The 13,395-nt window shown below is 33.5% G+C and overlaps 2 protein-coding genes across 4 annotated transcripts; both read left to right on the plus strand.

Moving 5' to 3' along the window:
- The first annotated feature begins 1,611 nt into the window (after positions 1-1,611).
- On the plus strand, positions 1,612-6,466 carry LOC123923767 (receptor-like protein 9DC3). 3 transcript variants are annotated; one of them, XM_045976503.1, is made up of 3 exons: positions 1,612-2,024; positions 3,353-3,489; positions 3,591-6,466. In XM_045976503.1, exon 3 carries the CDS (start codon positions 3,795-3,797, stop codon positions 6,339-6,341), a length of 2,547 nt encoding a protein of 848 aa, XP_045832459.1. In that variant the 5' UTR covers positions 1,612-2,024; positions 3,353-3,489; positions 3,591-3,794; the 3' UTR covers positions 6,342-6,466. The 3 variants fall into 3 exon arrangements, with proteins under 3 accessions (XP_045832459.1, XP_045832458.1, XP_045832457.1); XM_045976502.1 differs by having other exon boundaries at positions 3,301-6,466; XM_045976501.1 differs by lacking the exon at positions 1,612-2,024 and having other exon boundaries at positions 2,416-6,466.
- A 3,316-nt stretch (positions 6,467-9,782) lies between these two features.
- On the plus strand, positions 9,783-13,376 carry LOC123923764 (receptor-like protein 18). Its single transcript, XM_045976496.1, has one exon. It carries the CDS (start codon positions 9,892-9,894, stop codon positions 13,039-13,041), a length of 3,150 nt encoding a protein of 1,049 aa, XP_045832452.1. The 5' UTR covers positions 9,783-9,891; the 3' UTR covers positions 13,042-13,376.
- Positions 13,377-13,395: the final 19 nt, after the last annotated feature.

Raw genomic sequence — 13,395 nt, forward strand, 5'->3', positions numbered from 1 at the left:
GTAATTGTGAGTTACAATGAAGTGATAATGAAGTGGTACACAAATAAGAGTATATATCTGTATTTATAAACTATACAGTGTAGTGTAGCTTACTCTCTAAGTAACAAACTAACAAAATGTGTAATTGTCTAACTAACCAACTAATTGACTCAGCTAGACAGATGTTCACACACTTGTCACTACACTAGAGCCTGAAGAATCTGAGAAGAAACCTTCAGAGCATGAAGAATCAGATGAAGTAGATTCTTAGGTTCATATGTAATAGATTTTCAGTATTAATAAAAAATTTGTTTCCTTGTTTTTCAATTTTCTGCTTCTTTACTTACTTGTTTTCGTTAAGTTTATGAAAGGAAAAAAAGAAAACTACGTTGTGAAATCAAGAACATACTAAAAAAAATATCCAAACAAACAAAATACATAATCAAAAAACCATAGTTTGAATGTGCGTAATTAAAAGAAACAATCTAAAATATAATTAGTGCAAAAACATAGAAGCCTAGAGTTTTGAGGATGCGAAGAGGTCAAGGAGCTTGTCAAATTTCTCATGGACACACTTGTCACGACATCTTAGTATGGACAAATGTAACTACATCTGACACAACATAATAGGTTTGACAATTAATAAACAACAATATCGAGCATATCGATCAATGATAATTAACTGAATAAAGTTTCTTCGATGTCTCTCATGCACTAAAACAATGAGGAAATGAAGTAGATATTTTAGACAAAATTTCTTACTCATGAAACTCGTGATTTTATTACGTGTCTTTTCTGCCTCATGTGTGTCTCTATTTATTGCTAATAATAATCACAACGGTTTTTTCTTTATTTAAATAATAATCACAACGTTTGAATAATATTAAGATTTTTTTTAAGCAAAATATTATTAAGATCAATGGTTAATATTTGGAGTAAGTACAAAAACTTAATCATTAAAAATGAAATTTTTTTCCCGTGAGTTTAGCTCGGTTGATAGAAAAAATGAAAATTTGCAGTAGCTGAAGTTCGAACACCGGACACTCCACTTATTCACCTTTCATCTTCTTGTTTTTTTTTACAAACCCTTTCATCCATTTTTTTTTTACAAACCCTTTCATCCTTAATTGATGTATTTGGTCTATAATTAATATACAAATACATCAGTTATTCAATAAATCTAAAAAGTTGACTTTTACTTATAATTAAAGATGTACGAAATACTTATAGTATTTTTTTTTGTTGACAAATAACAATATACTTCGTCCAAAAAAAAAAACAATATACTTATATACAATAATAAAATTAATTACATTACAAATCTCAGTTATCTCGAGTATTAGTCTTCGCAGTTGCGCGTGGAGGATATGTTTAGTTTACGAAAAAATTTAATTACATTACATACATTATTATTCCACTAATACTACTATGTCTTTTTGCAAGTTAATTGTGATGAGTTTAATTGTTGTGCATTATGGGTATAAATTTTTTTTTACACATACATCTAATGACGGGTTACCACGTCATTTCATGAATGTTTTTTAATTACCATACATAATGTGTGTCAATATATTATTGAACGCATGTGCAAAATAACTTTAAACTAACGGTGCACATAAATTAAATTCAATTGTGATTAGGTAGATTTTATATTTGTTATTTTTTTGAAGAAAAGGTAGATTTTATACTTGTTGTAGTACTCTTCAATTTTAATTCTAACAAAGCCAATCTTCACACTATTCCAGACATTGAAACACGCAACGCAAGGGTTTTGGATTTGGATTTGGATCTCTCCTTCCATTCTTCCGGATTTGGATCTCTCCCATTTTTTCCTATGTTTTCTCTTCTTTTCCTAATCTCAGGTTGGATTAAGAATACAGAAAAATCAACCATTAGATTAAGAAAATGAGGGAAAACATGAGAGAAAAATCGGAGAGGAAAAGAGAAGAAAGGTTTCAATTTTCTTAGATCTCTCTTATTCTTCTTTGTCGACATTTGTTTCTTTTTCTTCTATCTCCTAATCAAAATCGAAAGAGAAAAGAAAGGTATTATTTTTTCCTCATTTCATCTTCTCATTTTCGTTATTGCATATTGCAATCCATTTTTGTTCTTTTTTAATTCAATTTAGGGTTTGATTCATATCGCATAATGTGAGGTTTTTGTGAACCTATCTATTGGGTCATTTGAATACTCATATGAGTTTTCCTTACTTTTAGTTATTTTAGATCAATTATGGGCGTGTTTGTTTCAGATTTTTCACCAAAAAAATCTATTTTTTTTTATCTTACTTGTGTTTGTTTCAGATTTTTTCAAAAATCATTTTACTAAAAAAAATCATTTTTTCCATCAAAATGAGAATCTATTTTCAATAGCTTTTATCAAAATCCATTTTTTTTATCGTTCATCATCCCTCACCATCTTAAAAAAATAGATTTTAATGTTTTTAAACAAATGGCAAATAGCTTTAGATTCTTTTCAAAATCTCTAAAAAAATGATTTTCTTGAAAATGATTTTTTTTTAAAAAAATATTTTTTTTTAAAATCTCAAACAATCAGGCCCTATATATTAGGTCATGCCAAATTTGTGGGAAAATTGGATTTTAGATTACAATTTATTTAAGATAGCATGGTAATTTGGTAATGCATGTAAGATAAGAAATTTGAATATACAATTTGGAGTTTACTGCAAAATTAATAATTATGGGTAATGTTATGCGACCTGTGCGAATACACCGGTCTTTTACTAGTTACTATAGCAAAGTGGAATTGTTCAAACCATTATTTTCCGTGATAACTGTCAGTCAAATACTAACACATAAGAAATTATAGGTTGTTACTACTAGTGACCTTCATGTGATTGGGTGATGCCAACAGAATCAGTAAATGTCATTTGAATAGTGCCAACAGATGAAAGAATGGAGAGGTTATATTATCATATATATGGTTTTCTTTCTCTGTTGGATGATATCATGCTTGACAATCTTATATAGAGATGTGGGGTACTATTAGGATTCAAATTTATATAGTTGAGTTTGGGTGATATATATAGGCCGGCCGCTTTTAATAATACAGTAGCATAATAAATAAATATTTTCAAAAAGATAAGCTAGAAATTTTGACATGGTTCAATCTTTGAAGAACTTCCAAGTCAAAGAAATTTTAGTATAAACTTTCAATTTGACTATAAATATATATTTCATGCAATAAACTTTTTAACACTTCTTACCATCATGAGGTTGTTTCTTCTGTATTTTCATATTTTGCTCTTCCATTTCCCATCCTTATCTTCATCTTCTTCTAATTTGTTATGTCATCCTGAAGATAGCTATGCCTTGCTTCAATTCAAGTCCTCCTTCACTATATATAAAACCAGGTATGCTTGTAAGGAACAACCTCAGAAAACAGCAACATGGAAAAATGGGACAAGTTGTTGCTCATGGCATGGTGTCACATGTGACAGTGTCTCTGGTCATGTGATTGGTCTCAACCTTGGCTGTGAAAGTCTTCAAGGTAATATTTCTCCTAATCACTCAACCCTTTTTCGTCTTTCTCACCTCCAATCACTCAACCTTTCTTACAATGATTTCTCTGGCACCAATTTTCATTCTCAGTTTAGTGGATTCAAAAGTCTTAGACATCTGGACTTGTCTTCAAGTAACTTTCAAGGTGAAATTCCTCCTCAAATCTCACACCTTTCCAAATTAACGTCACTTCATCTTTCTAAAAATGATGAGTTAATTTGGAAAGAATCTACTTTGAAAAGCCTTGTGCAAAATGCAACAGTTTTAGAAGATTTATTTTTGGATGAAACAAATATGTCTTCAATCAATCCAAACTTGTTGAATTTGATCTTCAATCAATCATCCTCTTTGATTAGTCTTAGTCTTCAAAGAACACGATTACATGGAAATTGGAAAAATAACATTCTTTGTTTACCAAGTATTCAAGAGTTAGATATGTCAATAAATAACCTTCAAGGCCACCTTCCAAATTTGAGTTGTAGCACTTCTCTTAGAATCTTGGATCTTTCATATTGTTTGTTCACAGGGCCAATTCCTCTTTCTTTCTCTAACCTCACATATCTTACTTCCTTAAGTCTCATTGAGAACATCCTTAAGGGTTCGATCCCATCCTCACTTTTAACCCATCCAAGTCTAACTATTTTGTCTCTTAGAGATAATTTATTGATAAGTGGTCAAATTCCAAATGTATTTCTCCAATCAAACAGATTTCAAGAATTAGATTTGAGCAGTAACCAAATTGTAGGTGTGTTGCCAACATCACTTTCAAACCTTCAATATCTCATTAAGTTGGACCTTTCATCGAATTCACTTAGTGGTCAAATTCCAAATGTGTTTGACGGATTAACCAAATTACAAGAACTCGATCTATATTATAATAGATTAGAAGGACAAATCCCACCTTCATTGTTTAGCTTGTCTCAACTTGATTACTTAGATTGTTCTCATAATAAATTGAAGGGTCTTCTACCCAACAAAATAACAGGTTTCCAAAAATTAGGTTCATTAGTATTAAATAACAACTTACTAAGTGGAAAATTTCCTTCATGGTGTTTATCTTTACCATCTTTGAGTTTGTTGGATCTATCAACTAATCAATTTACAGGATATATAAGTGCATTTTCATCATATTCTTTGTGGTATCTAAACCTATGCAACAACAAACTACAAGGCAATATTCCAGAATCTATTTTCAATCTTGCGAACCTAACTGTACTATGTCTATCATCAAACAACTTGAGTAGTGTTGTCAATTTTCAACACTTCTCCAAACTTCAAAAATTGTTTTCACTGTCCCTTTCACACAATAGTCAATTATCACTAAACTTTGAATCCAATGTCAATTACAATTTCTCTATCTTATCAAAATTGGAATTGTCTTCTGTCGGTTTGATTGGTTTTTCAAAATTATCATCAGGAAAATTCCCTCGTTTGAGATATCTTGATTTGTCCAATAACAAACTTTTTGGAAGCGTGCCTAATTGGTTGCTTGAAATTGATTCATTACAATTGTTAGGGCTCTCTCATAACCTGTTCACATCAATGGACGAATTTTCAAGGAATCACTGGCAAAACCTATATAGCCTTGATCTTAGTTTTAACTTACTAGCTGGTGACATATTTTTGTCAATTTGCAATAAAAGTTCCCTTGTATTGCTCAATTTGGCACACAACAAATTGACAGGTACCATTCCACAATGTCTTGCTAATTTATCATTCCTTGTAGTTTTAGATCTACAAATGAACAAATTTTATGGCACTATACCAAGTAACTTTTCACAGGACTGCCACCTTCGTACTCTGAATCTAAATGGCAACCTATTAGAAGGCGATTTGCCTAAATCTTTGTTGAACTGTGAGCAGCTAGAGGCTTTAAATCTTGGTAGCAACAAAATAGAAGACCATTTTCCATATTGGATTCAAACAATGCAATATTTGGAAGTATTGGTTTTGCGAGAGAATAAGTTGTATGGTCCCGTTGCTAATATAAATATCAAGGATCCGTTTCCTAGTTTAAGTATTTTTGATATTTCAAGCAATAACTTCAGTGGCCCTTTACCAAAAGCCTACATACAAAATTTTGGATATTTCATGAAAAATATTATTCAATTTGGAGAACAAAGCTCGCAATACATCGAAAAGATGGAAGAAGGTGGCATGACATACTATGATTCTGTGAGTATGACAATGAAAGGAAACAACATTGTGATGGTGAAAATTTCAATAGCCTTTGCGAACATTGATCTATCTCAAAACAATTTTGAAGGAGAGATTCCAAATTTTATTGGAGAGCTTCAGGCACTCAAAGGGCTTAACCTTTCCCATAACAGACTCACCGGTCCTATCCCTCAATCCATAGGAAACTTGTCAAGCATGGAGTCATTGGATCTTTCCTCAAATATACTCACCGGAGTGATTCCTGCAGAGTTAACCAATCTGAACAGTCTTGAAGTCTTGAATCTTTCCTATAACCATCTAATTGGAGACATACCTCAAGGTAAGCAGTTCAATACATTTTCAAATGATTCCTATGAAGGAAACATAGGATTATGTGGATTTCCCTTGTCAAAGAAATGTAGAATTGAACAACATTCTCCACCTTCAGCCAGCAACTTTAGGAGCGAAGAGAAATTTGAATTTGGATGGAAACCAGTGGCAATTGGATATGGATGTGGATTTGTGATTGGAATAGGCCTTGGTTATGTTGTGTTTTTAATTGGAAAGCCAAGATGGCTTGTGATGTTATTTGGTGGTCAGCCTAAGAGAAGAGTGAACAGGAGGAGGACTGGAGTGAGGAGGACTAGTGGTTCAACCATGAACCAGATGGTGCCAATGTCCTAGTTTTATTGTTGTGATTATTTCCTGTAATTTTGATCTATTTAGTTTCAATTCAGGTTGTAATTTTGTAAAGTGAATGTATTGTGCTACAACATGAGTTGTAAGAAGCCAATGATGCATAATTGTTCTGTCCTTGTTGTACTAGTTTTGCATTTACATCAAACTTTCGATTATACCATTATTTATGTATTCTTGATTTTCTGCGATTGCCTCACACATGCATCATCATTTATATGTTCAGTAATTAGCAGCATTGGTATGCCTTTGTTGCTGGATGATATAGTGAAAATATTATTCTTCCAAACTATAACCTGCTCAAAGAATCTGTTAGCTGTCACAGAAAACATTGCAACAATTTTTTTAACAAAAATAATTAGTCTATAACAGACTGACAGTTTGTAAGTTGCGAAATAGGTGAGATCGAATAAGAATGACAGTTATTATGTTGCAATATAGAGCTCTGTCAAATTTACATCACATATGGCATATCATAGAAACTCTTAATGCTATGAAGATACCACCAACCACCTTTGTCAATTAATTTGCTTCTGTGCCATGAAATGTGTAAAATAAATAAACAAGAAATGCTCAAAATGACCTTGTCAATTAATCATTGATTAGAACTGAGAGCAAGGCCCTGATTCCCTTTTGCTGATTGAGATGCTGCCACAATTGCATACCAGGATTAAATGTTATAGACATTGCGAATATTAAATGTTAGACTTTGTCACACTAATGTTCCTATTTTATATAGAGAATTAGTGTGACAAGGTCTAACATTAGTGTATAAAATGGGTTCGAGGATCTCTCAAATTCAAGAGTCGCGCATCGGATTAATAGGAACATTAGTGTGACAAGGATCTCTCAAATTCAAGGCCTGTTGAATTGTGAATATTAAATGTTAGACCTTGTCACACTAAAACATGTGTCACAAGTAATAGATATTATGTCTCTTAATATCTTGGCAAAGTCAAGCTAGAAGTATCCACGCTGTCTAACACAACTATTCTCCCTGCCAAACATCTTAGAAAGTTCAATGCATGTTCTGACTTTTCACTCCTAACTGCATTTTCTAACACTTTCTTAAGTTGACTATGGCCTAATGAACCCAATTGGCTTGGTTTTATTTCTTTCTTTCAGCTAAAACTACTTTCCACAAAAACTGCAGCCATTAATATTGATCATCAGTCATCCATGGCGTGGCTGCTTCAGTTCAAGTCCTTATTCACTATAGAAACTGATTATTATCCTTGTGATGAACTTCGTCTTTTGAAATCAGCAACATGGAAAAATGGCGTTATATACAGAAGCCGGGGTTGAATATCGACCCAATTGCACTTCTATAACAGTCGACATTAGATTGATTGGCGTTTATTATCAATTATGATATTTTATCCACAAGATCCGTCCTTACATTGATGTCATTGGCTCTTCCATGTGGACTATATATATCCTTATGCATGGGACATATATCTTATTTTTTACTCAAAATTTTCACTTCGCGCAAATACTTACTTGAGCGTCGTAGTATATTGTAGATACACCCCTTCTGATCTATCGTGCGAAGAAACGTTCATCGGCCACGATCCTTTGTGAGATCAATATATAAAATACGCATCGCTTTTACCGGTTTAGAGATAAAAATTCAAATGAAATAATAACCCAAATACCCAAAGTCATGATCGCAGTGGCTTGTTGAAATTTTTTCATATATTGATTAGTTTCGAACGTACTTAATGGGGACGACTTTGAAAGCTCGAGATATGAAATGAAAGATAAGCTTTGAAAAAGACATTAATATATGCACCTCATACAGTCACACCGGTTCGACGTCAATAGTGTGTATTCAGTGTCACGAATATCGAGGCCTAACTCATCCTTACAAAACCGGCTTGTAAGGTGAGGATTGCCTCCTCTTTATAAACTCTTCTCTTCTCAAGAATCCTATCTATCCGATGTGGGACTAAATCCCACCGAGTGTTGGCTACTAACACACCCCCTACCCGATAGGCTCTGATACCATGTCACGAATATCGAGGCCTAACTCATCCTTATAAAACTGGCTTGTAAGGTGAGGATTGCCTCCTCTTTATAAACTCTTCTCAAGAATCCTATCTATCCGATGTGAGACTAAATCCCACCGAGTGTTGGCTGCTAACATTCAGCATGGGATACTTTTCCATTTTCAAATACTACTGGACTTTGGAGCATGTAATATCTAATAATCGCTCCAAAAATATTCAGTTTTAATATTCATTTTTCAGCTTTAGATTTCAATAGAAATGTGAACACAACTATTCTCCCTGCCAAACATCTTAGAAATTTCAATGCATGTTCTGACTTTTCACTCCTAACTGCATTTTCTAACACTTTATCAAGTTGACTATCATTTGAGGGAGCTGTTTTTGGATGAAACAAATATGTCTTCAATAAATCCAAAAGATGCAAACAGCTCCCTCAATTAATCTTCCATTTTCCTTTTGTTCTTCCATTTTGCATCTTTTGCTTATAGTAAAAAAATAAAGAGCATCACTCTTATGTTTTTCGCCCAATATCGTTTTTTTTATTAAAAATAATACTTGTAATATCCATGTACTGTGCATATGGTGAGTTTCGTTGTTTGTGGTATCGTGGTAAATAGCATGGCTCTTATGTTACTTCAATAAATTTCATAATAATTTTATAAGAATCACCTATAAGTAATAGAAGAATTGTGGTTCACTTGAAATTAAGTTTTTGCCTCTTTTTGTATCATGTGACTTTTTCAACCAGCCTTATGATTTGTTCAAGCCACTACTAGTTAATGGCTTGTGGAAATTTTTGATACAGCAAGAAAATTCAAATGAAATAATAACACAACTACCAAGTCATGATCGCAATGGCTTTGTGGAAACTTTTTCATATTGATTAGTTTCCAACTTTCAATAACACAACTTTTTCATTAGATAAGCTCAAGATATCAAATGAAATATATTCAAGATGAAAAATCAAACAACCATCAATACACCTTTGTTGACTGGTTCCATCTTTGGAGAAGACTTCGAAGTCAATATAATCTACACGACTATTTCACACGAGTAAAATAGAGTCTTTCGCACTTGTTTTGAGAGTCATCATGCGCTTGTTTTTATAGGCAATTACTTTCTCTCTATTGTTGCTGTTGCGAGATAGTCTGAATATATCTTTATAAGTGAGTGCAATTCTTACGTTACAAATTGGTTTTGTAGAGTTGAGTTTAGCGCTCAACCCCAACTCTAAGATCCTACAACAACATTAGTCACCTCTATAGTCTATTCAGTTTGAAACAAAATGAGAGCAGTATCATTTTTCACCTCTGTAGAATTTTGTTTCCCATATGTGGTCCCCATGCAAAGACGTTTAATACTATATTTTTCATTAAAAAATTATACTATATTTTATTTTTGATTTGGTATAAATATCTATGCTAAGTTCCTTACCATTTCATGCAAACTTTCTTTTCTTCTGGTTTTAATCAGGTAAACTATTAACACTTTTCACAGAATTTGCATTGGTGAAACAAAATCAATCATCCATGGCGTGGTTGCTTCTGTGTTTGCATCTTTTATTCTTCCATTTTCCATCCTTCACTTCTTCTTTCAATTTCTTATGCCATCATGATGAGAGCTCTGCTTTGCTTCAGTTCAAGTCCTCTTTCACCATAGGAATTGATTATTATCCTTGTGATGAACTTCGTCTTCTGAAAACAACAACATGGAAAAATGGGACTGATTGCTGTTCGTGGCATGGTGTCACCTGTGACGCCATCTCTGGTTATGTGATAGGTCTCAACCTTGGCTGTGAAAGCATTGAAGGTAATATTCATTCTAACAGTACCCTTTACAATCTTTCTCATCTTCAAACACTCAACCTTTCTTACATTGATTTCTCCAACACTCATTTTCCTTCTAAGTTTGGTGAGTTTCCGAGTCTTACCCATCTTGACTTGTCTAATAGTGACTTATACGGAGAAATTCCAACTAAAATATCACATCTTTCCAAATTAGAATCACTCCATCTATCTGGGAATGGGTTAGTTTGGGAAGAAACCACCTTAAAAAGGCTTGTGCAAAATGCAACAAATTTGAGGGAGATTTTTTTGGATGAAACAGATATGTCTTCAATCAATCCAAATTTGTTGAATTTGATCTTCAATCAATCTTCTTTGATTAGTCTTAGTCTTAAAAACACAGGATTAAGTGGAAATTGGAAAAAGAGCATTCTTTGTTTAACAAGTATTCAAGAGCTAGATATGTCACAAAATTACAACCTTGAAGGTCAACTTCCAAATTTGAGTTGTAGCACTTCACTTAGAATCTTGGATCTTTCGAATTGTCTATTCGAAGGGCCAATTCCCCTTTCTTTCTCTAACCTCACATATCTTACTTCCTTAAGTCTCATAGCGAACAATCTTAACGGTTCAATCCCAACTTCACTTTTTACCCTTCCACATCTAACTTTTTTATCCCTCAAAGATAATTTGTTCATAAGTGGTCAAATCCCAAACATATTTCCCAAATCAAATAGATTTCAAGAATTAGATTTGAGTGATAACAGAATTGGAGGCGAGTTGCCAACATCACTTTCAAACCTTCAACATCTTATTAGTTTAGACCTTTCATCTAATTCGTTTAGTGGTCAGATTCCAGATGTGTTTGACGGGCTAACCAAATTACAAGAACTCCGTCTAGGTTATAATAGATTAGAAGGCCAAATTCCACCTTCATTGTTTAGCTTGTCTCAACTTAGTTACTTAGATTGTTCTTATAATAAATTGAAGAGTCCTCTACCCGACGAAATATCAGGGTTCCAAAACTTAGGTTATTTATTTTTGAATAACAACTTACTAAATGGAAAATTTCCTTCATGGTGTTTATCTTTACCATCTTTGGGAATGCTGGATTTATCAAATAATCAATTTACAGGAAATATAGGTGTCATTTCATCATATTCTTTGTATTATCTAAAACTATGCAGCAACAAGCTACAAGGAAATATTCCAGAATCAATTTTCAACCTTGAAAACCTAACTAAACTATGTCTATCATCAAACAACTTCAGTGGTGTTGTCAATTTTCAACACTTTTCCAAACTTCAAAATTTGTATTATCTATCCCTTTCACATAATAGCCAATTATCACTAACCTTTGAATCTAATGTACACTACAATTTTTCTCAGCTAAGGCAATTGTATTTGTCTTCTGTCAATTTGACAGAATTTCCCGAATTATCAGAAAAACTGCCAAGTTTGGATTCTCTTGATTTGTCAAATAACAAGCTTAATGGAAGGGTTCCCAATTGGTTGCTTGAAACATCAATATCTTTGAACCTCTCTCAAAACTGTTTCACTTCAATAGACCGAATCTCAAGCAATATTGACCAGCTCCATGGCCTTGATCTTAGTTTTAACTTACTAGAAGGTGACATCACTTTGTCAATTTGCAATTTGAGTTCACTTCAAATGCTCAACTTGGCACACAACAAATTGACTGGTATCATTCCACAATGTCTTGCTAATTTATCATCCCTTCAAGTTTTGGACCTACAAATGAATAGATTTTATGGCTCTTTATCAAGTAACTTTTCAAAGTCTTGTGAGCTTGAAACTTTGAATCTCAATGGCAACCAATTAGAAGGCTATTTTCCTAAATCTTTGTCCCACTGCACAAAACTGCAAGTTTTAAATCTTCGCGACAACAAATTAGTAGACAAGTTTCCTGACTGGCTTCAAACTCTTCAATATTTGAAAGTGCTGGTTTTGCGAGACAATAAGTTGCACGGTCCCATTGACAATAAGTGCTGGCTTCAAAGTCTTCAGTTTCCCAGTTTAATTATTTTTGATATTTCGGGCAATAACTTTAGTGGTCCACTTCCAAAAGCCTATTTAAAGTGTTTTGAAGCCATGAAGAAAGTTTCACAAGTTAACAATGATGGTAGTTTGTCATATATGGAAACAACATTGGGTTATCAAGTTGACAATTTTGACAATACTACAGGTAACGCGAGTTACTATGATACTGTGATTGTGACGACAAAGGGGGTCAAAATGACACTGGTGAAAATTCCAACAATTTTTGTAAGTATTGATTTGTCAAGAAACAAATTTGAAGGAGAGATTCCAGATGTTATTGGAGAGCTTGACGCACTCAAAGGACTTAACCTTTCTCATAACAGACTCACCGGTCATATTCCGCAATCCGTAGGAAAATTGACAAACTTAGAATCGTTAGATCTCTCATCAAATATGCTCACTGGTGTGGTTCCTGCAGAATTATCCAATCTGATCAGCCTTGAAGTCATAAATTTTTCCAATAACCGTCTAGTGGGAGAAATACCTCAAGGACAACAGTTCGATACATTTTCAAATGATTCATATGAAGGAAACCTGGGGTTATGTGGATTTCCCTTGTCAAAGAAATGTGGACCTGAAGAACCTTCCCCACCTTCAGCCAACAAGTTTTGGAGTAAAGAGAAATTTGGATTTGGATGGAAACCAGTGGCTATTGGATATGGATGTGGGTTTGTGATTGGAATAGGCATCGGCTATTTTGTGTTGTTAATCGGAAAGCCTAGATGGCTTGTGATGATGTTTGGAGGTCAGCCTAAGCAAAGAGGGAACAGGAGGAGGACTAGAGTGAGGAGGACTAATGGTTCAAGCATGAACCAGATGGTGCCAATGTCCTAGTTTTATTGTTGTGCTTAGTTTCTCTACTGTGTTAGATTTTACCTACTCTTATTTGATCTAGTTAGTTTTAATTCAGGTTGTAAGTTTGTCTAGTGAATGTATTGTGCTACAACACTAGTTGTATGAAGCCAATGATGCATAATAGTTCTGCTGTCCTTGTTGTACTAGTTTTGCATTTACATCAAACTTTCGCTCTTACCATTATTTATGTATTCTTGATTTTCTGGGATTGCCTCACACATGAATTATCATTTACATGTTCAGTACTTAGCAGCATTGACGCGCCTTAGTTGCTGGATGATATAACAAAAATATTATTGTTTCAAAACAATAACCTGCACAAAGAATCTGTTA

Source organism: Trifolium pratense, linkage group LG4 (assembly GCF_020283565.1).
Source record: "Trifolium pratense cultivar HEN17-A07 linkage group LG4, ARS_RC_1.1, whole genome shotgun sequence".
NCBI classification, from domain to species: Eukaryota; Viridiplantae; Streptophyta; class Magnoliopsida; order Fabales; family Fabaceae; genus Trifolium; species Trifolium pratense.

Coding starts and splice junctions, on each gene's coding strand:
- LOC123923767 (XM_045976501.1), top strand. CDS start 3,210: ATGAGGTTGTTTCTTCTGTATTTTCATATTTTGCTCTTCCATTTCCCA.
- LOC123923764 (XM_045976496.1), top strand. CDS start 9,892: ATGGCGTGGTTGCTTCTGTGTTTGCATCTTTTATTCTTCCATTTTCCA.